The following is a 26,985-nucleotide window of genomic DNA, read 5'->3' on the forward strand; positions in this document are numbered from 1 at the left end:
AACTAAAACATTGGTGTGTTATCAACATTATTCTCACCCTAAATCCAAAACACAGCGCTGCACCAGCTACTAGGAAGGAAATTAACTCTATCCCAGCCAAAAGCAGCACAGGGTCCAATAGCAAACAGACGTGGAGTGAAAACATCTTTCCTGTTATGGCTAGCTTTATTAGTATATATATACTGATATGGTCTATATATAGATCTATATATATAGACCTGAGTGTAAATAAAGTTGAACCAGTATACTTGGATCCAGTTCCTCAGCCAACAGAAGCTTCAGTGTTGTAGTTACTTTATGCCACATCCATAATGGGTGGGTTTTACAGTTTAATTAAATCAAAATGGTTAAGCTAACAAAACATCATTGTTTAAATCAGACCTTTTACAAAAATTGTTTTTAACTTCACAGCATTTTGTGCTGCCAGTAAGTACGAAGTAAATTCAGATTAAGGATTTATACACACAAGGGAAAAACATTTGGACATTTGCATGTTTCCAGAAAATGGAATAATTTGAAAAGATTATATATTACCAAAAAAGTAGGTTTTAAATAGATGTGAGGAAATATTCTGGATGAGTTGTTATTGAACCCTTAATTAAAAGATTCTGTATAATGGATTAGGGAAAATACTCCCTTTTTAGTTATAAACTGTGTCTGCAATCAGTATTTTGAAAAGCTGTTGCACTCTCTTGAGTAACTGTGCAGCAGTGGAAATTAGAAGGATAAGAAGGATACATCAGTCTGTTCTTTCCTATCGTCTGGTACATGCTGTGTCCTGATCTCCTGATCTGCACAAGGTATTCATTCACTGTATGCCCTTCACCGCTATGTTCATCACATTTCCTACATAGTATATTGATCACATTGTGGACCTTGACAGTTGAACTGGTATGTCACTTAATTCCATTGACAGTGTACACTATGTGATTAAGGAAAGATGGGCAGAGTACGTTCTACTATGCACAAATTATAATGGGATTTTGAGGTGTTATGAATTTCTTTCTGTAAAATTCATAATAATAGAAACTATAGGGTGTTTTTGCATGCCTACACAGTAGCTTTATTTATTTTAATTTTTTTCATCCTAAGGAGTCATATTAGTTTCCTGTTCACTGCACTGCAATGACAGAGCAGTACCATTCCTCCAGATTTTGAAGAGAGTGTCATGATTAAGTTGTCAAATAGATTGATGTAAACATTCACATTTAAAATTAGTAAGAATTTTGGACACCCATTTGTGGTAGGTCTCCTAGGCAGTAAGATACCTCGTACCACTAATTGACTGCCCCTTTGAGCATCTGTTTCACTGCAACTTAAGATCAAATATTTTTGTCAAGGGATTCTGTCAGGATATACACAGGAGGATGCATCATGTTAGAGAGGAGTGAGTGGGTTACAGAGCTGATCTATTCTGCTCAGTAAATCTGAACAGGTTCATTCAGAAAATCAGAAAAAGGTTGAGGATGATCAAGCTGTCTGATGGTACATAGCTAACGTAAGTATGTAGTATGTATGTTCTGTTAAAACTTTGCCTTTAAGGTACAGAGCTCTCTCAACTATTTTTACATCCTAGGCCAGTCTGTATGTATATTTCATTTTTTCCCAAATATAATAGATTAAGTCAAATTATATTATCATGGCAGGTCATATTCCATTCTCACCTACACCGATGTAATGTAAAATCAAGTGGCATGCAGTGGTGTACCAAAAGTATTGTCCCACTGATTTCATTTTCAATTCCATATTCTCTGTTTGAGTAGGGAACATGATATATAGTCAGGAAGGTAAAATCAATTTAGGTTATCTCCTTTTATGCTAAGGTTGCCTACTGCCTATGATGTAGGAATTCTATGATTTGGGGTCTGAACTGTTTAAAATCGCCATAACTTCATACTCTTTCTGGGTACTCTAGGCAACTATACTTATAGCTGATTTTCTCAGATGCCCTTTACTTTAGTTAATATTATAATTTTATGGTTATCTGGTCAAAGGACCACAGAATGCCAGTGAAAATGCAAACAGAATGCAAACAGTTTGATCTAGTTCAATAAATGTAGGTCAGTGTGAATTTGTAAAATGATGCAGTTCTATGCAGAATTATGAAAATCTGTATATTGCTGAAATCATCAATTGAAGACCTTTCCAAAAGTGCCGGGAACAGTATTTTGTGTGTATTTTTAACCTTTATACAGACAGCAGGAGCACTGTCAACCGAATTTACATCTCATAGCTGGAACCAACACCACTGCCTATTGCATAATGAAGTATCAGAATAACAATAGGTTACTTTGTCACATGAAAATGTTTTATTTTCAAACTATACAAAACAAATAATTTTATCATTAACAAATCAATAGCTACTTCACAGATTTGTTACACAAGATCACTTTTAATTGTGGGCTTTGAGCACATACGTTCATAATGCTATGCCTGTTTTCAATTAATAAACATTTATATTCTTTTGATTTGTTGAACAATTTTCAGATCATGATAAGGCACTACACTTGTCAAAACTTACACACATTTCCTCTACAAAAAAATTCCATAAAAATCTGTGTGTGGGAAACTCTGATTGGACTAAGGTTATATGGGAAGCCAGGTTTGTAGGAAGAGGCAGTAGATGCTGTTAATATACTGAGATAAGTTCTAAGATAATTAAAAGATTATGTGCTAAAAAATTACCCGCTTGTTCAGTTATAACAGTTTAATAAGCAGTACTATTCCAACTATGAGGCATGCAACAGACAGATCATTTATAAAAATAGAACAAGATTATGAATTAATCTAAACCATGTTTTGCATTTATAGAACTTTTTTTCTCCCCAAAAATTTGGTGAAGCATTAAAAACGCAGGCCAAACAATCTGCCCATATTCAATTCTCACACTTCACACTGAATCATGAAAGGGTCATCCTGAAGCAAATTTGGTCCGGAGTCCACAGAGTACCATGCATCATAGCTAGTATTCATAATATCATATAGTCCCAAGAAAAGATTGCTTACTATTGCTCAATGAACCTAAGATATGTATGAACAAAGAGAAGGCTGGCAGTAAGTGTAAGCGTTTAATCCAAAGATCATCTAATTTCAACAAATTTTCAATTGACTTTAATGGAATTTGGATTTGTTTTCTCTGGGAAGATATATATGTAGAAGGTCACGAACATGAAACTTCTCAATAAACATATTTACATGTAAGCTATCTGGAAGTCTAACTCTATTTGGAAGTCTAAGTTTATGACTTTAGTATCACTTATGCTTATACACATTTTTCTGTATGGTAAGAGTGAAACCCCCTGCACAGTGCATAACGTATTAGTATTAGTCTGCTAATGTGTGAAATAATACATTCATGTCCAACTACTTTTAGATTCTCTGCTTTTGTTGCTCCTATTCAAATTCTTGAAAGTATGGTGAAAGAGATGAAAGTTTCAGGTTCAAATAGCTTTAGAATAAATCTATATTTATGCTAAAATATCTATGCTTCCCAGTCAAGCAATGTTTGGACTACTACATACCCCTTATTTTGTACTGCCTCTCAGGAGAGAATAATCTTGGGAGGTGTTACGCCCGAGACAGAATTGTCTGCATGTTCTGTACAACTGTACAGAGCAGTATAATGCACGATAGAAATATTTTAGCACAACTGACAAAATGTGTAGGCTGCAAAAGTATGTTGAAAATTATTTGTAACTGCTTAAGAAACCTCAAACTTTTAAATGGATTATGGTACAGCATTAATGAGGCCATGTGATAATCAGGACAGATCATGATGATTTGGATGATAGTACTGTCTAAAAAGAGCATGAATTGCATTGAACTTCAACAAGTATTTTAGACTTAATTTAATTTCAGCAAATAATGATTATTAATCATTCATTCAAAGTAATCTGGTAAATTCAGATTAATGACAATGGGAAACATTTTGCATCCCATTATCATTGCATCTGTAATACAAATTTATATTTTTATCATTATTTGGGGGTTTTCATCACCAGTTGTGTTCTAAATAACAAAGCTTCCATACCCACTGTTGGGAAGAAGTACATGAGTATATAAGAACATGAATAAACTGTAGTAATATGTTGATAGACATTTCATCAGTAATAGATAGCAGTACTAAAGCTGAATAGAGGACTCTCTAATCAAAAAGGAACAAGAAATAGTATTAAATATGTAAAACATGGATCATACACTGATATTGAAGGTAAAGTGGCATAAAATAAAATAACAAAGTTGATACTATATACATTGTCTATTTATTCATTTGTTTATGATTGATTGATATAGAACAAAGAGTTTCCAAGTAAAAATGCTTGTGTACCTACATGCAGTGACTCTGAAATCTTTACCTTAAGGACAAAGAAAGGTCGCCAATCTCTCCAACTCCTAGTTCTTTGTCAAAAATGGACACAGTTAATGAGGTTTGTTTGGTACAGCACAAATTCTCAGACACAGATAGAGATCCTTTCAATGGAAACAAATTTGTTTGGCTTTACCAGGTTACTTAGCGATTAATAATAGCCTTGAGATGCAGGTCAGAAAGGTCATCGTCCCCGCTTGCCAACACAATCTAAAATGTGCAGCTAGTCTGGCTCTGCAGGCTTTGAGGCCCCAAAACGCTATACATAAAGTAAAACAGGCTATTTTCCAACTTCTTTTTTCATATTAATAAGCAATTTTCAAGAGAAGGGTGGCAAAATGGGGGCCATGCCACTCTAAGTAATTCATTTATTTTGCAATTTAATCTTATGTTGGAAAAAAATTACACTGCTGCAAAAGCATAGCATGGTGATTTTTAAACGTCAATGTGCTTCATAAGTAACCTTGTATGAAATATTGTATTAGCAGCCTTTAACAGTAAACTGCAACAAAAAATATTTCCAGAGATTGAAACAGACCTATACATCTTTTCCAATCTTTAATTTATTTCCTTTTCATTCTATTTTTTATTTTACATTTGAAATAAAACATGTTTAATTACTTAATATTTTAGTTGATAAAAACTTGAAAGATAATATGAAACAAATAAAAATTCTACATTGCAACTTTTATTTAAGAATTTGATTTCCTAGTGTTCATATTTATAAAGCAATTATTGCTCTTTCACATATTTTGATGAACTAATTTAACATTCTGATAATTAAAATATTAAGAATAAGTCTGAGTCACAACACTTTCAGGAGCAATATGACTTTCCCATGGGATTATTCATATCAGGAAACTTATTCATGTGCATATTTTGACAGGATTTGAGCCTTGTCCTGGAGTGTCTTATGTAGTACTCATTGAAACAACTGAGTCTATTAATGTGGACCTTTCTAAATAATCTGTTTTGCTGGAATATTTGAACTATCCAGATATGTGAATAGTATATTTTTCTTTGCTTTTTATTTTATCATATACACACATGCTTAAAAAAAATGAAGACTAGAATTCACTCAATTAACTTTTAAACAATGTAAATGCTTGACTGAATATGCTTGGTGTCTTTGGCACACAGGTTAATTTGAACTAGCCATTTCTTAATAACAAAAATAACAAATGTTAATCAAACTAACCTTTTTTAACTGGGTCAAAAAAATTCCATACACGTGCACTGTGCACAACAGCACGGAATTTTGTTTCATATAGAACATTAATTCACTCCACTGTTTGCATAATTTATGGCAAGCCTGGCTCTATGAAAAAAAGCCATTGAGGAGGAAATCTACATCCGTTTTCTGTTAAAGTTTTCCTCTAAATGTTCACTTAAAATAATGAGTTTTCTCCATTCTTCAAGAGCTGGTATTAGGTACAGTTCCTTATTTCTTTTACAATGAAAGAATTTTCTACGACCTATTAGAATACACAGACCCACCCATTTAGATGACACTATGTGTTTGCAAACCTCTGTCATGCAGTGGCTCACGAGGCAGTTACATTCTTGTTTCTTGTGGTGGCCTGTACCGTTGCTATCAGACCAGAGTAGAAAGTGACCTATGCAAGAAGCCTAATGCTATGGCCACTCCTCTTAAGGACGTTGCACGCATGAAAAGTTTACATCCAGTTCTTCTCTATGCCTACATTCTCAACCTTACAAAAGGCTCAGGGATCTAGGAGTGAATGTCAACTCTTATCCTGTGTCTACTATCCTCTCTCATTCCATAAGGTCTCCTGTTTGCAGATCAGAAGGAGGTGTTGCAAGGCAGTAGCTGAAACATAAGTGAACATGAATATGAAAGCATTTGAAGGAAAATCACTAAATTATAATAACTTCTGCTTAGAGAAATTCAAACTAAAATGACTCTTAAAGACAAAAAAAGGACATCTATGAATGCTATGTTTTAAAGCTATAAAAATACATAGGTTGACATATTCTTCAAAAGAGTAAGCAATATGAACTAATATGCTGTTCATCATAGATTTATAATTTTAATCCTATTTCTTCACAGTTATATTTGTGTAGAATCCTGCTGCTGTGGGACTGATGAAGTGTAATTTTGCATTCCAGTGGTGTCAGTATAGTGCTACTACATAATAGCAGAACACTGTGAAGCTATAAAAGGGTTAAAGTAAAATAAAACATTAGCACTTCTTTTATTGTTGTAATATAATTAGCAGACATTTTATTACAGGAATGAACTCCAAGAGTACGCAGAAATGAAGGAAAAGGAAGACAAAAGGAAAGACCTAGAAAAGAAAGAAAAGGAAAAGAAATACCAAGCCCGAAAGATGCATTACCTCCTTAGCACTGAGCAGGTTGGTATACCTGTCCCTGACAGCTCATGCAAACCACTTGGGCCCCCAGCCTGACAGAGATAAACTAGCAGGCTGAATGGGACATGACTTGTTGAAAAGATATCACAAAGACACTACTTCGAGTTCAATTTAGTGCTTTTCTATAGGCAAGAGCAGGTACCATGACTACTCCGTGACAGCAGCTTCATAGAGGCAGCATCAGCACTGCTGGCAGAAAGAGTCCAAGTCAGCAGTTTGATCTGCCACTGTGATAACACAACACGAAGGGCATAACCTCACTTTAAAAACTCATTTTGACTGGCTTATTGTTGTGTTGTTGCACTTGTCAAGAACTAACAAGTTATTAAGCTGAGAAGGGATTTCATTTTTTTTCCTTTTTTTAATTGAGCTAATGCTTGGATTGGTGCTGTGTTCTGCTTGTTTTTAGGATAGATTGTAAATGCAGGTTTTCAGCTAAAGCTTTTCCTAGAATTGCCTGAATCAGCTTATTTAGCATGATTGTTTTCACATAGAAATGCCTCATAAATTTTTAATATTTACTGATTAATTTGTTTTGTATTGATAAAAGGGGTATATTTTTTCAAGCTTTCTTATGTAAGCTGCTTTACAGACAGGTGAATATGGCAGTAGGTATATCTTACACAAAATTGATATGATTGGTAAAGCTTGTGGGTTTGCCATTTTTTAGTCCCCTTTTGCGAACTTTTGTAAAAAAAAAATATTTTGTGTCCATGAGTGTTTGGTGACTGGTTGTTCTTCATATGAGTAAGGAATTAATGTGCAATCAGGGTACACTAGTATGAACTAAGTGCTTACTTTTCATAGGTTGTTAAATGTAATCTGTGTGTAAGAACTCTTAATCCTAAAGAACACAGGAAAAATACCATGATGCTTAGTGACAGAATATTTAATCTTTCCCTCTGTTTGGGAATCATTTGTGATCTGTCCAATAAATAGAAGTATAGTTTAATTAACTGGATATCAGTTATGAAAACTCAATTTATAAATCAAATTTAAGTAATTTAATTTGCAAAAAAAATAGCATAGTAAAATATTAGTAAAAATAGCATTAAAAGTTTTCTGAGTGGCTTTTAGACAGGGGAGCTAGTTAATAACTGAAATTAGCTCACAATAATTAATTTTTCCAGACATAGATCTAGAATATTAAGAATAATCTGCACGGTGTTTTTATATTGTTTTAAACTGTAGAAAATTGGGAATTCTTGTTTTGAAAACAACAATTTATGTGAACAAATGCATAAACATTAGTATGTTTACCTGGAGTACAAAAGTTGTCTGGTTAGAGACATTGAGTGACCTGTGGTCTAAAAAGATTTTAGTAAACTTAATTCACTTCCCATGATACTGGCTTAGCAAACTGTAACACATTTTTAAGGAATGGCAAGTAGTGCCTTATTTCAGCCATCCACCTGGAGGACTGCTGGTAGAGGGCAGCAGTAACTATTACGTTCTGATTAATTTGGGTTTCTAATTTTACAGAATTAGAATTTAACTAGCAGTGTTTTGCAGAACAAAAATATGCTTCGTTTTGCTTGCTGACATGGTTTGTGAATACTGGGACTCACAGCTCACAGAAATTTTCCTTTATCACAGAACTATGCTCCAAGAACCATCTTCTTTTGCAGGTAGTATTTTGAAACATGAATGAGTGTAAATCAATGCAACACCTACAGACAACCTGAAAAGCAGCAAATACATATATGAAGTAAACTACTTATTGCAATTAAAGTCTGTATTCCACAATTGCACATAGTTACAGAATTTGATATCTTGCTAAGATACAGGGCAAATTATTTCAGTGAAGAATTTACTGGTTTGATGCTCTGTGTCTGACATTTTACTCTCTCTATGCCTGGTCTTCTGACCTGACTACAGCTGCGTCTTGCTGTCTTCAAAAGATAGTTAATTGGATTACTGAGCAAGGTCCATTCAAGTCTCACTAGAATCAGGCAGCAAAAGTCAACACTTTTGAGTGAGTTAAGGAAAAAATGTAATTTGTAAGCAGGGGGCATAGCAAATGAAAAGAGGAGGTTGATGAGCTAGACTTATTGTAGAGTCATGTATTAACTAAGGCCCAATGATTTGTAGAGATGATCTGCTAAAGTTTGCTACAGTCTCCTCCCCTTCCTGCCATGCATGACGAGGTGCAATGATGGAGCTGAGCCACCTCATGCATCAAGGCTGCAGATGTTCAGGCAGTTTATATGGACGGCATTGCAAAATCTGTATTTGCAATAATTGTTTCAAATATATCCTATAGTTTTGAACCTTTTTGTTTTACTACAGGCAAAAAGGGTGAGAAAAGGGTATTTACTTATTGACCAAAAGGAATTAAAGAGTTGTTGCTCCTCAATGTTAGTAAAGAAAGGCATGTCAGGTTCCATTTTCTGCTCCCTACAAGCTGAAGCCCAGAAACCCATCTCAAAAGCGTGTTACAGGTTAAACAGGGAGATGATCAAACATCTTGGTGTTGCACAATGTAGCAGATGATACAGTGATCCTTTCTGGCCTTAAAGTCTATGAATCCTTTATTGACTGCAGAATTTGCTCTTCTTATTCCACAGATTTTATACACACACACATATAAGGTTGTGCCCATTCCTAATTGCTAGCATTATTTTACATTTCAAAAAGTAAAACTTAAGAATGCTAGTGTCATGAATGTACAGGGGTGTCTAGTATGTATATAATAGCACGGCCTATGATGAAGTCAACATGTTTTGTCTTTTTCATGAATTAACTTGCTATGCAAGCATTTATTTCTTCCATAAACTGTTACCTTTATAAAGAAAAAAAAAAAAAGAGGAAGACATGGATATAAAACTGAATTAGTATGCATTATTTGTTGTTGCTGGTACCAGGTATATACACATAGTCTTATATAGACAGATGTGAGCTTGCTTTGATTACTTTCCAAGCCAATCTGGAGCTATAACATGGGGCTGAACCCAAACTAATTAGCCCTGTTGAGAGCCACGGTATATTAGCTCAAGAATTAATGCAGTTACACAGCTTCTGGTCAGCTCAAAATATGGGCAGAATAAGTGTGTGCATGCTTTAAACTCAGGAACAAGGAGTTTGATCTGCCTACAAAATATTATATAGGCATACCTACATTTGAGTTGTTTTGTCTGCAGTTCCCCACCTTTTTGGGGGGGAGGTGTGTGTATTAAGTACCATTGCTATGAAACTGACGTTCAGGGAAATCATGGGATGATAAAAAATGTATGGTATTATACTATACAATTTTCCTATATTTTTTACAAACAGTTGACTGAGTGTATTTTGCCATAGAAACTTACCCAAATACAACTATTTCCCATTGCTGCTTGTAGAAATACATTGCATTTACACAAGCATTTTAATCCACATAAGAACTAAGCAGTTCATTTGAATAAAAGGATTTTAGTATTTTAGCAAAGAAGTTAAAAGAAAGTTAAACAAGTTAGGATATTTGCATAATCAATAATTACTGACAGTAGTAATGTAAATGTTAATTTACTGTTATTAATAATATATTAATAATTTATATTAATAATATAATTATTGACTGTCTTTCTGTGAAAGTACAATGTTATGCATCCTGCCAACTTCAAAACAGTTTTTTGCTTTACTGAAAAACAGATACATATTTTTTTTCTATAGTTCCAGTAATATTCATGCAACACAAATATAACCCATTTGTAGGCATAAGAGTGGGCTTGAAAAAAGAAAGCAAATTTTTATTTGATTTAAATTAAGTTAGTTTCCAAATAAAGTCTGGAGAAATAAAGCATGAGCTCTAAAACTTTGTGGTTATAAAATATTGAGCTTTTAATCAACTTGCTATATATGCCAGTAATATCAATTACTAGTCAAGTAACATCTTACACACATGAGCTTCTTTTGTTTGAAGGAATTTTCTCCTACATGATTCCTGTAATTATGAAAAAAAACCAACAGTCAAGGCCATGCCCTTATCACGTGATAAGTTATGTTGTCTGCTCCACCTACTGGTTGCTTGTTGCAGTGTAAAATACAGCAAGAAATAAATCTGTGAGGTTCCAACTGTGGGGCTTCCAAACTAAATTCCATTTTAAAAATAATATTCTTTATATTTCAGATTTTAAAAATTATATATATATAAAAAACAATGTTTTCCCTGTCTGTTTTTACCTTAACAGTCTGATAAATTCTGACTTCATGATGAACATGATAAAAATTGTGGTACATATTTAACAAGCCTTTGCCTTTTTTAAGAATATTTCTTATTATTTCTTGTTGGTAACACAATAGAAGTAACAGTGCAGATGTATTTTTTCCTTGTTTTTATCTGTTTTTTAATGAACTGCATTGTAATTTCTTATTGAGACATGAAACTTATAATAATTAAGTTTTTCTTATTAGCCCATAATCACAGTATGCTATTTCCACTGCAGTGGTAATGATCCTTTTTTTTTAGTTGTCATTAACAAATGAACTACTTATTAAATATGGGTTTCTATTATAAACATGTTTACCTATGTAGATTATCCTTCTATATCCCCGTAGTTTCCCTTTCTGTATTAACAAAATTCACTATAGTTGAATAGGTTCTTATTTCTGCTTTTTGTCATATTCGTAAGGCTGACAGAAAGGGCCCTCCTTTGCAAAGTGCTGGCAAACCGCCTTTAAAGTCAAGGAAAGATAGAATCGCTGAATACATTGATGGCACTTTGTAGAAGTGGATATGAAGAGCCCACATGCGTTGGAACATGTGGTTGCATGATTCCTGTCATTGGTATTTCCAACCTTCCAAGAAATTTTACAGTTGGTCTTTGTCTTACAACGATGATTAGAATTAGGTATATAATAGGCTAAATCCAAAGATCCGGTATCAAGCTAGAATGCAGACATGTATTGTTTAAGTATCTGCTGACAGAGCAAGCAGCAATGCTGAGGTGAGTCTGTGAGTGGGAGCAAGTTTGTCAGCTGCCGCCAGCACTATTGTTGCTACCCAGGACCTGCAAGTCCACAGTGTGGTATGGAGCAGAAGGCAGTGGTAACTGAAAGGAGCCAGAGCAGAAAAAGTGGTGGAAGGAGCGGACTGGTGTGTGTCTTGTAAAGTCACTGAGATCAGGAAAAGATTCCTATGGAAACAGTCTTCAGAGTGCCACAGCTGAAAAAACCTTTTGCTTTCAGTGACAGTTTCTCCTGTCTCTGAGGAAAGGATTGGAGAGTCAGCAGAGCAACAGATCTTTTCCCTTTACTCTACAGTTTTTTCCCATATATCCAACAGTACTGGGTGAGGTAAAAGAGAATTTTAATTCTCTTTTCTCCAACTTCCCTCTGTTTCTAAACAGATAAACCACATTTACCTTTTGTCAGAGAAAATGAATGTAAAACTATCCAGAAAGCCAAAGTTCTTTGTAATATAATGTCTACGAAAGCTTTGTCAAACAATTACAAAACATATTTTGACATTATTGAGAATGTGATATTGTACATACATCACTTAAGCTTATCATTGCTCTGGCTGGTGGACTGAGTCCCAGCCTTGTTTCCAAACCTGGACTTCCTGCTCTGTGATAAATCATGCTGAGATTAGGTGAGCTAATACTGGTCCTCTGTTCTGTGGGATCTTCTATTCTATCTATCTGAATGCTTTAACTATTGAGACCTTGAGAAAAATTAATCATGCAGTTGTGTGTGTATGCCTACTCTTGATTTATGTACAGAATCTTCTTTCTGTTGGGCCCTGATCAATTAGAAGATATACCTGAGTCAGACTGAAGGCTCCTCTGGCCCAGCATCCTACGTTTGACAGTGGCCAACAGCATGTGCCTAGGGAAGAGCAATAGAATGGGGCAATGGGGCAATATAATGACATGCCAAGAATACTCTCCCAGTTTCTAGCAATTGTTAGTTGAAGGACTTGTAGTGTTTTGTTGTAGAGCTTTCCATTTTTGGATTATTAAGGTATTCACTTTTTGCCTCTGTATTCCTCCAATTCCTGACTCTCTTCATACTCAGAGAAGGAGTAACCTAAACAGAGAGAGTGTGATAAAAGATCTAGGCCCACAACACTAACTAGCTCTCAGATTGTGCTTCCTTGGAAGACCAAGTTCACTCATTCTCCTTGCAGTATTGTTTTGCAGCATGCTCATTTCACAGCATATATTGTCTCTGGTATTCCATCACAGGAGAATATGCAACTGCAAAGTGCCTTATTCTTTCTCCACAATTTGGTGAGGTTCTGCGGATTGCCTCTTCCACTCCAAGCAACAATACAGTCTGTCACTTTCCAGCTCTCTTCAGTAGGGTGGCAATTTTTCCTGATATCCTTTGGCAGCTTGTGAACAGATACTGCTCATAAGCTCCTAGGTAATTTAGAGCTGCAAGAGAATCACAAAGCCCATGTGTAATAATAGGCCCTTTTTGTTGTAAAAGTTACAAAATCTATGACATTTCTTTTAGTAACTGCCAGTAACAAGACATGAGTTATCTTTTTGGACTGCAGTAGTTCCTTCAGTTTTCAGTGCCTGCTCCAGTTTGTCACCTTCTCTCTGTTGAATCAAGGCTACTGTGTTTGGACATGTGGCTGGTATTTGCCCATATTTATTCCCATTGAACTAATGCATTGGAAAGGATTATGTGTAGGGATATAATAGCTGGTGCTCTAAAATGAGGAAGTTTTTATAATGGAACTAGTCTTGACTGAGATAATCCTTTCCAGGGAGACATAAACATGTGAGACGATAACTCTTTAATAGTTTAACACTATAGAAAACAATTAAAAAAAAACCCTGCAAGAATAATGTTCTGTGAGGAGGAAGGAAATGTTAGCATCAAGTGAGTAACAGTGAAAAGTTCTAATTTCAGCAATGAGAACCAAGTTTTTCCATTTTTACTCTCTCTGTGTAACACCCATGCTCCATAAGCAATTCCACTTTGTGGTAATGGGAGTCATTTAGCAAACTTCTGTAGATTCTGGATTAGGGCTTTTGTGTACAAAGGTAGCAAAAACACGCCCCAAGGTTACTTTTCAGTTTTTGTTTTTCAGACCAGTTTCATTTTGATTTTCTGTAGTTATTGTAGAACTCAAGATTATATTACTTTTATCAATTGTATCAGTCATTATTTCATGCTTGTCAGTTCATAGAGTAAAATATTTTAAATTCAAATTCTAGTCAATGCTAAGGTATTTTTTTATTACATTTTTCCTGTCAACAGAGATGGCAATTCATAAACATTACACTGACTGTGTGTGTCCCCTTTTTACACTACTGGAAATCAGGAGTTAATTCTATTGAAGTTACTGCACTTACATCAGGTGTGAATGTTCTAAGTGGGGAAAAAAGAAACCACAAAATCCTTCCTGGAGCAGGCTAATGAATATTCAGAAGACACAACTGATTAATACGCTTCTAACCTAATGTGCTGTCCTGTAAGAACTTGAAAAACAATTGGTCTAAAATGACACTGTTTGACACCCACTCTGTCTCTGGACACCTGGCAGTTTTATTCTTATAAAGGTGAGGACTCAGTGGATAAAGCTCTGGCCTTTGGTCTTCAGATCCACAGTTTAAGAGACAAGGCTGCAAGTTTGGTCATTTGAGCTTAGTCCCGAGTGAACAGTCCAAATCACAAAATGATTATACATAATTTGTTACTATTGGCAGTGTCTGTTCAGGAAAGGCCAAAGACTGAGCTAGCATGAAGAATGAATTAGCTCTTACCTTTTACATTTTATTTCCTCCCTCTTTACTGTTGTAATTTTATTACCCTGTCTCTAAAACATTCAGGGGATGAAATTATCATTCATTATAAGTACTAATACTTCCTAAAGATGAACTAAAGCGGTTAAATTTTTTTTTAATGTAGGTGCCCCAATTACTGAACATTCCCACCTATCCATGGATGTTTAATATCCACTCATCACTTCTCTGCCAAGAAGTCAGGTATTTCTGAGTGCTTTCCAAAGCTTGTACCATAAAAAATGCCATTTAAATTAAAGAGGAGAGAGTGAGCTTTCCTAGCTCTCAGGCAGGCTTGCAGCTACATGTAAATAGCATTAGTATATAAGGCACTTCATGCTACAGTGTTCTGTTTTTATAAAATATTATTTCCAAAGGATTCTCAATTTACATCCTTCTTACAGTACTTGTGACAGGTATGTTTGATCAGCAAGCCTTCTTCGTGTATTCACTTCCATGTTGGAAGCCAGATGTATCAGTCTATTCACAGGTATTCACTACAGGAAAATCATTCAACTCTTGTGCCTCATGGGGCACTATACACACAATCTCAGTTCACTTGAAAGGCATCTCAGTTAATGTTGCTTAATGTTTTTGTCAAAAAGAAGGACAAAGTAAGGTAAACTGAAAGCAGCCAGTAACTGAGCTGTTTGTGATTCTGGAAGACATTGTACATGAACAAAGGAAAATGTTTATGTCTAGAAGGCTAGTTCCACTAGGTCTGAATTCCAAAAATGACCTTTAAGTGATTTGCACACACTATCAAAAATCTTTAGTTCTCTTAGAATTTGAGTCCAGCTCTTGCCCTTTGGGATTACTTAGCCTGGGAACACTCAGGACTGTAATTCTGCTACTCAACACAGTATCATGGTGAAGTAAAAAGAAGGCAAGTGCTGGAAGCCAACATACACCTCCAGAATCTGGTGCTCACTCTGCCAAAATCATTTAGTGACAAAGTTTACAACCTCCATAGATTTTCCAGCTTTGCTCATATCCTTTTCAATCAGCCTTTCTTTTTCTCTAAGAAGGGGTGGTTGTCTCCCTAGAGAGGGTAAGTACAATCAAAGCCAAAACTAAGATGGCAAGCGTGGTGATCTTCATGACCAGGAAAAGGTAACTCCGTAGGTTAGGGAGCAATGGGAAGAGGATGGGGAAGTGCTATCTGCTGACACCAGAACCTACCTCCTATAAGAAATAGATGGCTATGCACCATTTCAGATGTATTTCTCCCCAGTGTCAGTGAAAAATACTTCCTTCCCATTCACTCTTCTCATAAGTCTCATTCTAGCGCAAGTGATAAGTGAAAGTGCTTCCAGCAGAAATCAGTAATTTCTCCCTTTGCCACACTTCCCAGAAAACAAGATATTTGCATCCTATTTTTTAAAGATAGTGAGTGAATGAACTTAAAAATAGAACAAAATTAATAATTTTAAGCATGTTCTGCAACAGTATTGCAAGCTCTATTTTTCCTAAAGGCTGCTTATTACAAAATCATTTCATTTTGTTTGATAACTGGATAACTGTGCAAAGAAACAAGAAAGAGTTTACACTGAAAAATCAGCTGTCATTAGAAAGAGCTTAACACACAATAGGATATAAGGTTTGAGTGCTGTTTTGTGATTGATCCTATGCAAGCTCAGTTGTTTAAAGGCATATCAATGTAGACATGGCACTATTTCTCAGAGCTTCTTCTAAATAGCTTGTTACTAGCCATGTCACTCATACTAAGCATATGTTATTATTGCATAGTGGCATCTCTGTATCTACCATGTATTACAGCATTTAGCATCTCTGCATCTAGCCTTAGTCATTTAAAAATCCACTAGCTAGAAGGTCCCTGTACTTAAACTGTCTTTTTCAGCATCTGAATTGCATAATCTCTATTTGTGTGGATTTTTTCTAGACAACAAACTTCTTGCTCAACTCCTGTGGGTAGGATTAATAGCAGAATTTAAAGGACAAGCTGTGTGATCTATCAAAAGTGTACATGCTGAGATCTTAGAAAAACAGGACCACATTTTGTGTATTACTGTCAATTGGGGTCCAAAAGGGTTGGATTGCTGCAGGGTCAGAAAACTGGTAAGAGTGAGTTATATATTGAATGTTGGCTTTGTGTATGATGTGGTACACCTATTTAAGAAAGAATCTATATTGCAAGGAAATTACAATGTAGTGCAAATATCAACTAAATAGCTCACACACAGAGCCACATTCACACACACTTGCACAGAGTGGAACTCCACTGACATTCCTGAAATTGTTACTGGGATAAATTTGGTTGATGTGTAGTAGTCCATCTGGTGTTTGATGTGGTGTACGGTCTTGCTCAGGTAGTTTTTGAAACTATTATATCAGAAGAAGTACATGCTAAAAAAGAGGTAAGTGCATAAGAAGAGGGAGGCTAGGAATGGCATGGGAGAAGTCATGAAGCTAAAATGCCATACATTCCTCAACAGCAAACCTTCCTGTTGATTAAGAAGTGGCACTGATGGTATCCTTGCTTTAATGAGACTTCAAGATGAGTGATGTACACACCAATTCTTTTGTTTTTCAGCTCTTAGGCAAGTGAATAGTATAATGGTAAAGTTCTTTCATTAGCTTGCACAGTTTATGCAATATTCTATGCTTTTGTTTAGTATCTAATATATACTGTTAATTTGGGAATCGTGTCTGTCCTGCAACGGACGTGATGAAAACTGTATATCTTCCCCCATCTATTGTTTTCTTTACCTTTATGTTGCATGTTTTCTTTGCTTCTAGTTTTTCTATTTCAACAATCTTTTAATAAAATCTTCATCTTTTCATTTTTTCTTATTGCATCACTCTTTTCTACTCCTTTCTGACTACCTTTGCTAATCTGACTAACATGGCTGGGGGGTCCCTTTTTTTTTTTTCCTTTGTTTACACACACTTAAACCTTCACCTCATTGTTTATTGGTCTCATTGAAGACTGCTTTGTTAAACATAGTGCCACTTTTTGAGTTTTTAGTCATTGTCTAATCCTATAGGTTTACTACAGCAAATTGTTTAATAAATCTGTCAGAATATATGTCTGTGAGGGAAGATTCACATGTAAGCACAATGCAACAGGCATAAGGAACAATGAAAAGGAATGAAATGTTGCATTGTTTAGCTGCATATATGTATTTTTGGAGAATTGAATTAATTTTGTATTTAGTAATTATTTCATTAACAAAGGAAATTTCTGTATGATTTCCATCTCTATCTGTTAAGAAAAGCTTCTCCTGTCTTCTGATACATTGTTGTAGATAACTCCTGGTGTTACAAATTCAAAGATACTAAATGGTATAACTACAAGGATTTTTCTCAATCTAGTGAGAAAAGGAGTGAAATTCAAGTTGATTTTTTCTTACAAAGCTAATCTTCTCCATATTGACAATGACAGTAAATGAAATTTTAATTTTAAAGATGTAAATAATATCACACATTTAAATAAGTGCTTTAAGGCTCTGAAAACTTCTCACAAGCATAAATAATTTTAGCCTCAAAATAACCCTGTGAAGTAAGGAAATTGTGTTTTCACATGCAGTTATTGAGACATGGAAGAATAAAATCACCTTCAGAGACTATTCTTCAGACTAAGCTCTTTAATTCCCACTTATACAGGGTGGTTGTAGAAACAGGTTGGTTTTCAGACATTCCTAGATTTTGTACATGATCGTATACTCACCCCAGTACTTCTTAAAGGAAAAATGATGACAGTAATGGAATTTCCTATTCTTATTTTTAAAATACAGTCATTAAGCAAGTTAAAATGTATTTTTCTGCTGGTTTTGAAATCAGCTAGAAGTCAAATGAGAAGTCAGTAAGAGAACTTTGAATGCTCTGTCTCTGTTTTGTGTCTTCATCATAAGACTATTGTTTCCCATGCCATCACTCACTCATTCAAGTTATTATCCCTGATCTAGTCAAGTCATCAAGAGCCTGCCTAAGAATTAGATTTGACAAGAGTAAGCCTCAGTGAGAGAGAGAATCAATGAAAGGTGGATACATTTTTGGGATGCCTCTGCATTTGCTGGGCTGCTGTGTTTTGGATATTGTGCCACAATGATCCATACATTAAACTAAGATTTTGTTTCTCTTTTGTCTTGTTGCCTAAATACCCAAGCAGTTGGTACTTATTTGGAGACTCAATTACAGTTTTGTTTCTTGCAATTGAACTTAGTGCCTGTGCAGGTTTAGAGGTTGATTTTATAGTCTGTGGCCAGGATGCTGGACTTGAATGTTTCCTTAACACCTCATTGTATAGTCTATAAAATTACAGCCTGGTTTACTTATGAATGTGCATTTAAAACATGATTGCACTATTATTTTGATATCAAGCAAACATTTCACAGATGAAAAGGACTGAACCAAGCTTTAAAATATGAAGGCAGAATAGCAATAATTAATGCTTCTATTACTCTGTTTAAACAGAATATATATTAAGCAGAAGACAGGTAATTAATCCCACTTGAAAGAATATATGCTACTCATCACTCATTTATGAATTCTTCAGTCTCTGCATAAAAGCAGTATCTCAAACAAAGCTAAAATACCTTAGGTACAAGAACAGGCTAGGTCCTCCAATTCTTATTTGGATGAAATTCCTGAGACTATGTTTTTATAAGGATTACAGTATCAGGCCTAAGGAGTAACATTAGCTCAGTGAGAACTGAACCTACGTTTATAAAGCTGGGTGACGTTTTTCCTATTGTCAGCCATGGTAAGGAAATTTTATCTCAGATTGGAATGTTGAACCACACCATGGTATTTTTCCAATATCTGAATAAAGTTTACACTATATTTCTTAATTGTTAATATAAAAATGTGTTCATATTAGTTAAAAAACCACACATTATTCCTAGTAGAATGCATTCTAATGTGGCTTAAATATTTTGATGTTTCATATTTGAGTTCATGGACATAGTTTTATTATACTTGTTGCTAGAACAGTATTTACAGAATTTTTATAGATGTCTCTTTCCCCAGTAAATTTCATATTAAAGATATTATCCTTTTATTTTCACTACATATGGAATATTCTGACAGCCTGTAATAAACTAGTTATTTAGAAGTTTTAAATTCCTTTTATTTTACAGACATGGTTGCAGCATCATACAAACATGTTTTTTCCTTGTGAATCATTAATGTTTTAAGGTATTTCTTTTACCTCCTAGAGAAACTATATCTGGGGATTAACAAGATTATTCGCTGGAATTCATGTGGAAGCATAACTGCAGTAGCTGAGAAATGATCATGTTTCCTTTTAGTTCTCAGCAAGAGTAATTGAATGTTGAATATCTTACTAAACGCTGGACTGTGACAGTGTGTTAACACTCCGACTATCTCCTAACAGCAGGGCAATTATTTGCTGAGTGGGATTTTTATAAATCCCCTGGCAGTAGTATGTCCTGATAATTATGATGAAGTGCACTGGTCAGTGTTGATTCAGCAATCCCATCTCTAGCAAATATTTCATTCACAGCTCTCCTTCATGCTTTTACTTTTATGGCTTTTAAAGATCTCTTACCTCTCCTCTCAGCTTGCTTAGTTTTTTTACAAATTACAATGGAGCGAAAAAGGATTTTCAAGTTAAGTCCCTATTTTGTTGAAGTCTTTTCCTTCTCGTTTAACTCCTTATTAAAAGACCAGAGTGAGAAAGTAGGACTTTTTATTTAGGTTCTTACTGTGACAATCACTTGCAAAGGCTTTCTCCCTCAAAGCTGTTTTTTTCAAGATTAAATGATTGTTAAAAGAAACGTTTATAGTCACAATATATGTTGATTATTTCAGACTTTCAGAGTTGATATGGAAAAGTAATTAAAACAGATCATACCTTTATTGTATTTTACTTAAATTACAGTAAAAAATACTTTAAAGATATGAGGATACATTTTCTATTGACTTCATGCTTATGTTTTATCTTCAGCTCAACTTCATCGATTTTTTATTTTGCATGTGTGTAATTATTCGCAGTGCAGTAGTTACACTGTATCTATTAGGGCATATTTTGTTTGGAATTTTATATGTAGGTTTTAAAAGCTTAGGCAAGAAATAAGAAAGAAGAGTAAGAAATCATTCATTCATAAACAAAAATTGCAGCATCTAAAACTGTTCACGTTTTATTACACCACTTGGGATCACTGATCTTTTCTGAGGAACTATCCAGCATAATCAACACAACCTTGTCTTTCCCTTTCTACCTGCACCTTTTTCTTTCCTTTCTTGCTTCCTTCTTTCTATTTCTTTTGCTGCTTCCTTCCTTCATAGTTTAGCTTTCAAGGCAAGCTCTGTAATAATTTCTTTGTTGTATTCTGGGAAAAACCAGTTAAGCCTTTCTCTCCGTATAGAAATGATAAACAGGAAAAGACAAAAATGGATATTCTACAGCATAGACTAAATGTAGGATTAGAGGTGAAAGCAGTACAGAATATAAAAAAACCCTCAACAAATCTTTTCTTTGCTAATGTTTATTACACTAATGTTTGTTTTCTTATGATTTTTTTTCTTTCTTTATATGCCACCATTAATTATAAAGATAAGAAAATGATTGGGAGGAAACTAAATGATAGAGTGTTAGAAATGCAAAATGATTCAAAATATTAATGTAATGCTAAGGATGACTGGGTAACAAATGGTACATTTGCCAGTATGCTTGACCTGACACAATTAATATTCCAGGTCATGCTTGGGTTTCCATGATGGAAGGTCTGAGGCAGAGAATTCTAGGGGAAAAATATATCTATTGTATATCTAATGTCTCTCTCTTTTTTTTTTTTATTTTCCCTGACGAGTCAGAACCATAGTCTTAAAAAAAAAATATCTGTGCTTTCACACCTCATTTGCCATATTCACCACTGGGCCACCATTCACCAGAAGGGCCTGATGCAAGGAGGTCAGTAAGAAGCTATTAGCAGAGTCCCCTCCTGAGATTTCTTTGGTCTTATTGAGGTGGAAGTTAGCATGACAGTACTGCAAATAACTCAGTTGTAGGTTTTTTAACAGTTAGCACAGATTTCCCCATAGTGTTTGTCACTTTAGAAAATTGTTCCTGGAAATGAAGTCCCAGAAAGCTGGCTTTGACAGAGGCCCTTCTTAGTTGTGAAGAACACGGGTACAGAAAAATGTGTCATTCTCCCTGCAACAAGAGGTACTTTTTGTAACCTATCATAATATTTTGGAGGGTAGCATATTTTCTTACGGACTAAAGGTGGGGAAAATATTGGAATCAAAGTATGAAGTAATATCTCAAGACAGATACTTTTCTACCATTGAAAAAGCAGTATTAACTGCAATGGTTTTGTAGTTGAGAGTATATTGTATTAAAGTAGGGAAAAGATGGACGCTTTTAACACATTGTACTGGTCTCAAGAATATATGTAATTGTATTAACTACCAAAGGCTTTAATCCTCCAGATTCTTAGATTTCTGCAGACTGCCAGCTCCCTGCAGAGGATAGAGTGAATAGGGCATCCATCACCGCACAGCACATGTGCAAGAAATTATGAAAATAAGACTCTGATTTGCAGAGATATTTAAAAATGAAGGGAAGTAATTTTGCCAGAGATTGGTCTGAACTGGAAAGCAGAATCAAACTCATCCCCTTGTCTCTCCTACCAAACTTTGCCAATTTTAAATTTAGGCCTAAAACCTTATCACAAACCTTGGGGAATTTAAAGTAAATTAGTATTAATTTTATCTAGCTAGATACTAACTCTGCTGATTGCTCTGCTATCTGTCTGTTTGAATACTTGAACATATATAATTAAAATGTAAAGTAATTAACAAGGATTGCTTGAAAAATTATTATTTAAAAATGCACTTCATAATCAATTTTGACCCAGATCTTACAAAGAGTTTTAACTGTAGAAGAAGCAACAACTTTTAAAGTGTCCAACTGGCCTCACTAAAACTCCAAATCTTTTTTCATAGTTGGTAGACTATCTGTATGTGTTTAGCCTGAAAGTAGGTAAAAAAAGAACTACAAAAGATAGCTCTTTGTTGAGACAGCTTTTCAGCAATAATAATTCAAAAGTCACTGAATCAATGGATTCCCACACCTATTATGGCTAATTTTGGTGTCATTAAAAGTGCTAAAAGCCAATCCTATTTGTGCACCCTGAGATATTCAGCAGCATTTCACAGTGTTTGAACCCTTTATGAACTATATTTTTTTCTACTGCCAAACATTTAAACAAAGAAATGTCAAATAGAATATACATAGTATCTCAATATAGATTGCAAAATGCAGTTTCAGAAAGCCATTATACTCACGGAGCCATTTATACTTGCTCTAAGTATGACTAAAAGAAGCAACGCCATTTCTTAGAGCCCAGACAGCACATCAATTGTTATTCTTGCCTGTAATTCTTCAGAGGAAAAATGTTTAAATTATTTAAGATGTTGTATTTTTCCACTTTGAGGAAACAAAAAACAAAACCCAAACCTGTGCTATGTAGGTTGAAATAATCTAATTTTTTTTAGGTTAAAATTTCCTACCCAATTTGCTTTTCAACTTTTTAAAATTTATTTTATTTTTTAAAGAAAGGGCTTAAAAAGGGGTGTAAATTTTGGGCAGATGCAGCCCTGATCAGGATTTGCTACTGATCAACAAACCCGTGCCCGCCAACTGCAGAGAGTTGTTATTATGCCATGGTGGTTTATTCCATATCATCGTGATTCTCAATGGTGCACGTGGAGATGTTTTCCTTCTGGAAAACATTTACATTTTCAGTGACGTTATAGTTTTCTATAAAATATGTGTTTCACAGATGTACCGTGAGAGAGCAATATCTCTCCCACTAGCTACAGACCTCTGCAGATATATGGCATGGCTAGAACGCACAATCTCCACATTAGGTAGGATACAACAGCTGAACATAGATGGCGTAGGAATGGGTGGAAAGATAAAGTAACAATACAATGAGCAGTTCAGTGAGATGTGAAAAAAAAAAGGTAGTCACAAGCAATCACTTTTCTATTTTACTGTTATCAACAGAATGAAGGCAAAAATTAATTGATCAGAATGTAGGCACGTCCGATGGCTATGGTAGGACTAACGGGTGAAGAGCCATAATGACCATGGCATAGAGTTGCTTTGTATATCTCCAGCATGGAATCTAATTTATATGGAAGACCTTGACTGTGGCATTTTATATTTGAGAGAACTTGTGCAACAAGTATACAGTGTAAATGCATTCAGTAATTGTGGAACAGAACAATAAAGCCCGAGACAATATAAGGAACTTACGTTTAGGTAGCACTTACAGGTCACCAAGTGTTTGCAAGCAAAAATGTACTGGGCTGATAAGAAAATTGCAATAGGATAATGTATGAAATACTACAAAAATAATAGCAGCATTAGGAGAATCTGTACCTTTATGAGGTGTTAATGTGAGTAAGAGCCAGACTTGTAGAGCCAAACTTTTAAGGTGCAGCTGGATTTTACAGATCATACAGGTGGACCTGCAATTTTGCATTCACTCCAGTGATTCTGCTTGCCTGCTATTTGAAGCATGGATCCCTGCCATTTCAGTTGGGCATCCCGAAGAGCTGAAGGAACAACCAGTGGTTGTTTGGCATACATATGTTTCTACCACTTATCTCTATTCATGTCCTCTTTCCCGTTACACATTTAGACTGACAGTATAGTGGAATAGTTTATAGGGTTTGCACTAAGAGGGGAACATATAACAGAGGGCCAAAATAAATTGTCATTAGGGCCAGATCACTTACAGAACTGAAGAATATAGCCCATAAAATTCTGAATAGCCCAACAATATTTTGAATAAGCTACCATCTCTGAGTATTTTTGTCCATTAAACAATAAGTTTTATATGGGCCTTATTTAACTGTTCTGAAGCAAAAAATTGGAACTTCCCAGTAGGATATGTTAATGAAAAATGCATTAGAGCTAATTGGGGAGTGTTCAATCCTCTCAGCCCCAAGAGATTAATACTTTATGAGGAGGCTGATGCTCTACTTAGTTTTCTCATGGGTCCTCGGTAGTGTTCCAAAGGAGAAATGCAAGATTTTAAACATTTACTCTTTTCCTTACCTTTCCCCACATCATGAAAATGATTTCTTTTCCTACTATTTTTATTCAATACTTCTTAGCAATTAAAATTATGATAAAAGCAAAGGACAATATATTTTAACTGTGCAAATCTACTTTAAAAGTCTTAAGAATACTGCGAGTGTACTGTTGTAGAAAATATAATTATCCTTAAAGCAACTCAGTATCTTTAATTTTTGCCAGGTATATTTTAATCACATATCATTTTTTATAGGAGATTTAGTGGCTTTGTGCAATATGGTATAGGAATTCTCATGTTTGACAGTTCATAATTAATTCAATAAAATCACATATGTCTATTTGAGAATTGTTTATAAACAACTGATAAAATCCCTACATTTATAGGAACGATTTGGGAACAGTCTGTCACATAATTTTGACTTGCCAGATATTCACAGATTGTTTATGATGTAGATTGCTAATTCAGAATTTGAAATGTATGCTTTATATCAGTAATTGTTATATTAGATCACACTAGTGATGCAATTGATGTATCCTGAAAAAATGAAATACCAAATTCAGTGAAGAATAAATCTTTCATTTTAATTCACAATTCAGAAATTTTTATTCTAAATTTTTGTTTTTCATAAGTTTTATACTATTAGAACTAAATACTTTTGAATAGTTAAAGGAATTTAATGTGAACATTTTGTTGGAAAAAAGCAATTACTGTTTTTTGGTATTCCATAAATTTTCTAGTATTTCCCCTTAACTGATCACTCAGTTTTACTTTTAAAAATGCTGCAGTTGCCACTGTCTGTCCACATTGTGAGTCAGCTAGTACAGAGTTTAAAGGGCCAAGAGTTATGTCCCCTTGCATAAGCATTTGTTTTACTCTTGAAGTATGTGTTTGGAAATAATAGGTAATATATTTTTGTTGCTATTGTATGTAGGAATTTAAATTGGAATTTAAATTAAACTTTAAATTTCAGAACAACTATAATAGTTTGCCTTTAAAACTAGAGGCAAATTTGTACACTTTTAATTATTTTTTGAGGGAAAACTGGCGTGTTTCTTTGACTACTGCTGTGGAAAGTGGAAGATTGGATGTGACTGAAAGAAAACATGGGTTTGAGACACAGGAAGCTCTTCCTTCCATAAAATGAAAGTTATCCCCATTTGAAGGGCTGAAACCCAGATTATACATTACTTTTGTAACTGTAATGCGATGCCCAGAGATGCATTTAAACTATAGATCTATCCCATGTCAGCAGTCATCAGAAACTTTGTGTAGAACTGTTTATTATATAGTTTTTTTAAATTGGTTTGATTTGTAGAATAAATGCAAGAATGAGTTCTAAGCTAGCTGAAGTCAAAGATAACCCTATCTTCTGCTCAGATTGCAGGCATCTACAATTCGCCATTCAGAAAATCCCCAGATCCAATGGAACTGCTGCTACGGAAGTCAAAGCCGTTGAGCCACAGAGGGCAGCAGATTAAGAGTCCCTTTGCCTGCGAGCTCCATGACTGGCCAACTTGTAGAAGGCCTCCAACTTTCTCCACAGCACAGCCTCTGCCACCTATTGGCAGACAGAAACCTCAGGTAACATTTTTCAGTGTCTCTGAGGCAGTTTTTGTTCATATCTTTTATCATAGCTTATCATAGAATATCTCGAGTTGGATCATTGAGTCCAAAAATCCCTTTTGTGGATTTGTTTTTTATATATAGATCTAGTGCTTGCATTCAGGATATAAAGTCTTTGAAACAGATTTGTCTTAAAGAAAAAGAAACCTAGGTGGTATGTAAAAACAGGGAAATATGATTCTTTGGACTTTACTTTTGTTCTTTGGGGAAAAAAAAGTCACTTCTGATATTTCAAAGGGAAGGCCTGACATAATTGAATATCAATTTTATGATTCATTAGAGGTAGAATTCTTAATTTCCAATTTTAAATCAACAAAAAAGTAGGAGAAATGAAAGGTAATAGGACAAATTAACCAGTTAGTGATAATTAAAGTGATAACATTTTCCTCTTTTTGTAATTGTTTTCCATATGAAGGCCAAGAGACATCCTCTCAGTATAGAATAGTTCCTCCTCTTTTGTGCAGTTTTTCTCATCTTTATGTCATGACTGACTTGTCCGTAGCAGGACGAGTCTGTATCGGTGGTGGGACATGAAGGCAAAGGCAATTGGGTTAGAGCACGAGGAGAAGATGCAGGCCTGCCAGAATACCTCTGGAGAAGTAGAGGTGAGCCACACAGAGGTCCACACTGCTTATAACAGTAAGGATCAACTTCAGGGCAATTCTCCACCTTTGTCCTTCCCTCCTTATGTTCTCCCTACCTTGACTGCTTGAGCTTCCTCATTGAATGAACTCATTGACTCACATTAGAATCGAGACAAAGTGTGAGCCAACAAACAGTTTGGGTGATCAGGGAGTTTGGAGTTGAGATAAATATGACATTATAGCTTTACCTTCTGGGAC

General features: G+C 34.9%; 1 protein-coding gene across 1 annotated transcript in view; it reads left to right on the plus strand.

Moving 5' to 3' along the window:
- SPATA17 (spermatogenesis associated 17) overlaps positions 1–26,985 on the plus strand; it is a 97,082-nt gene that overhangs the window by 35,299 nt on the left and 34,798 nt on the right. The window contains exons 7-8 of the mRNA XM_009276843.1: positions 6,621–6,744; positions 25,898–26,101. Of these exons, the coding sequence (XP_009275118.1) occupies positions 6,621–6,744; positions 25,898–26,101 (328 nt within the window). The remainder of the gene's footprint in view (positions 1–6,620; positions 6,745–25,897; positions 26,102–26,985) is intronic.

This window comes from Aptenodytes forsteri, unplaced genomic scaffold, assembly GCF_000699145.1.
Source record: "Aptenodytes forsteri isolate BGI_AS27 unplaced genomic scaffold, ASM69914v1 Scaffold465, whole genome shotgun sequence".
Taxonomy (NCBI): Eukaryota; Metazoa; Chordata; class Aves; order Sphenisciformes; family Spheniscidae; genus Aptenodytes; species Aptenodytes forsteri.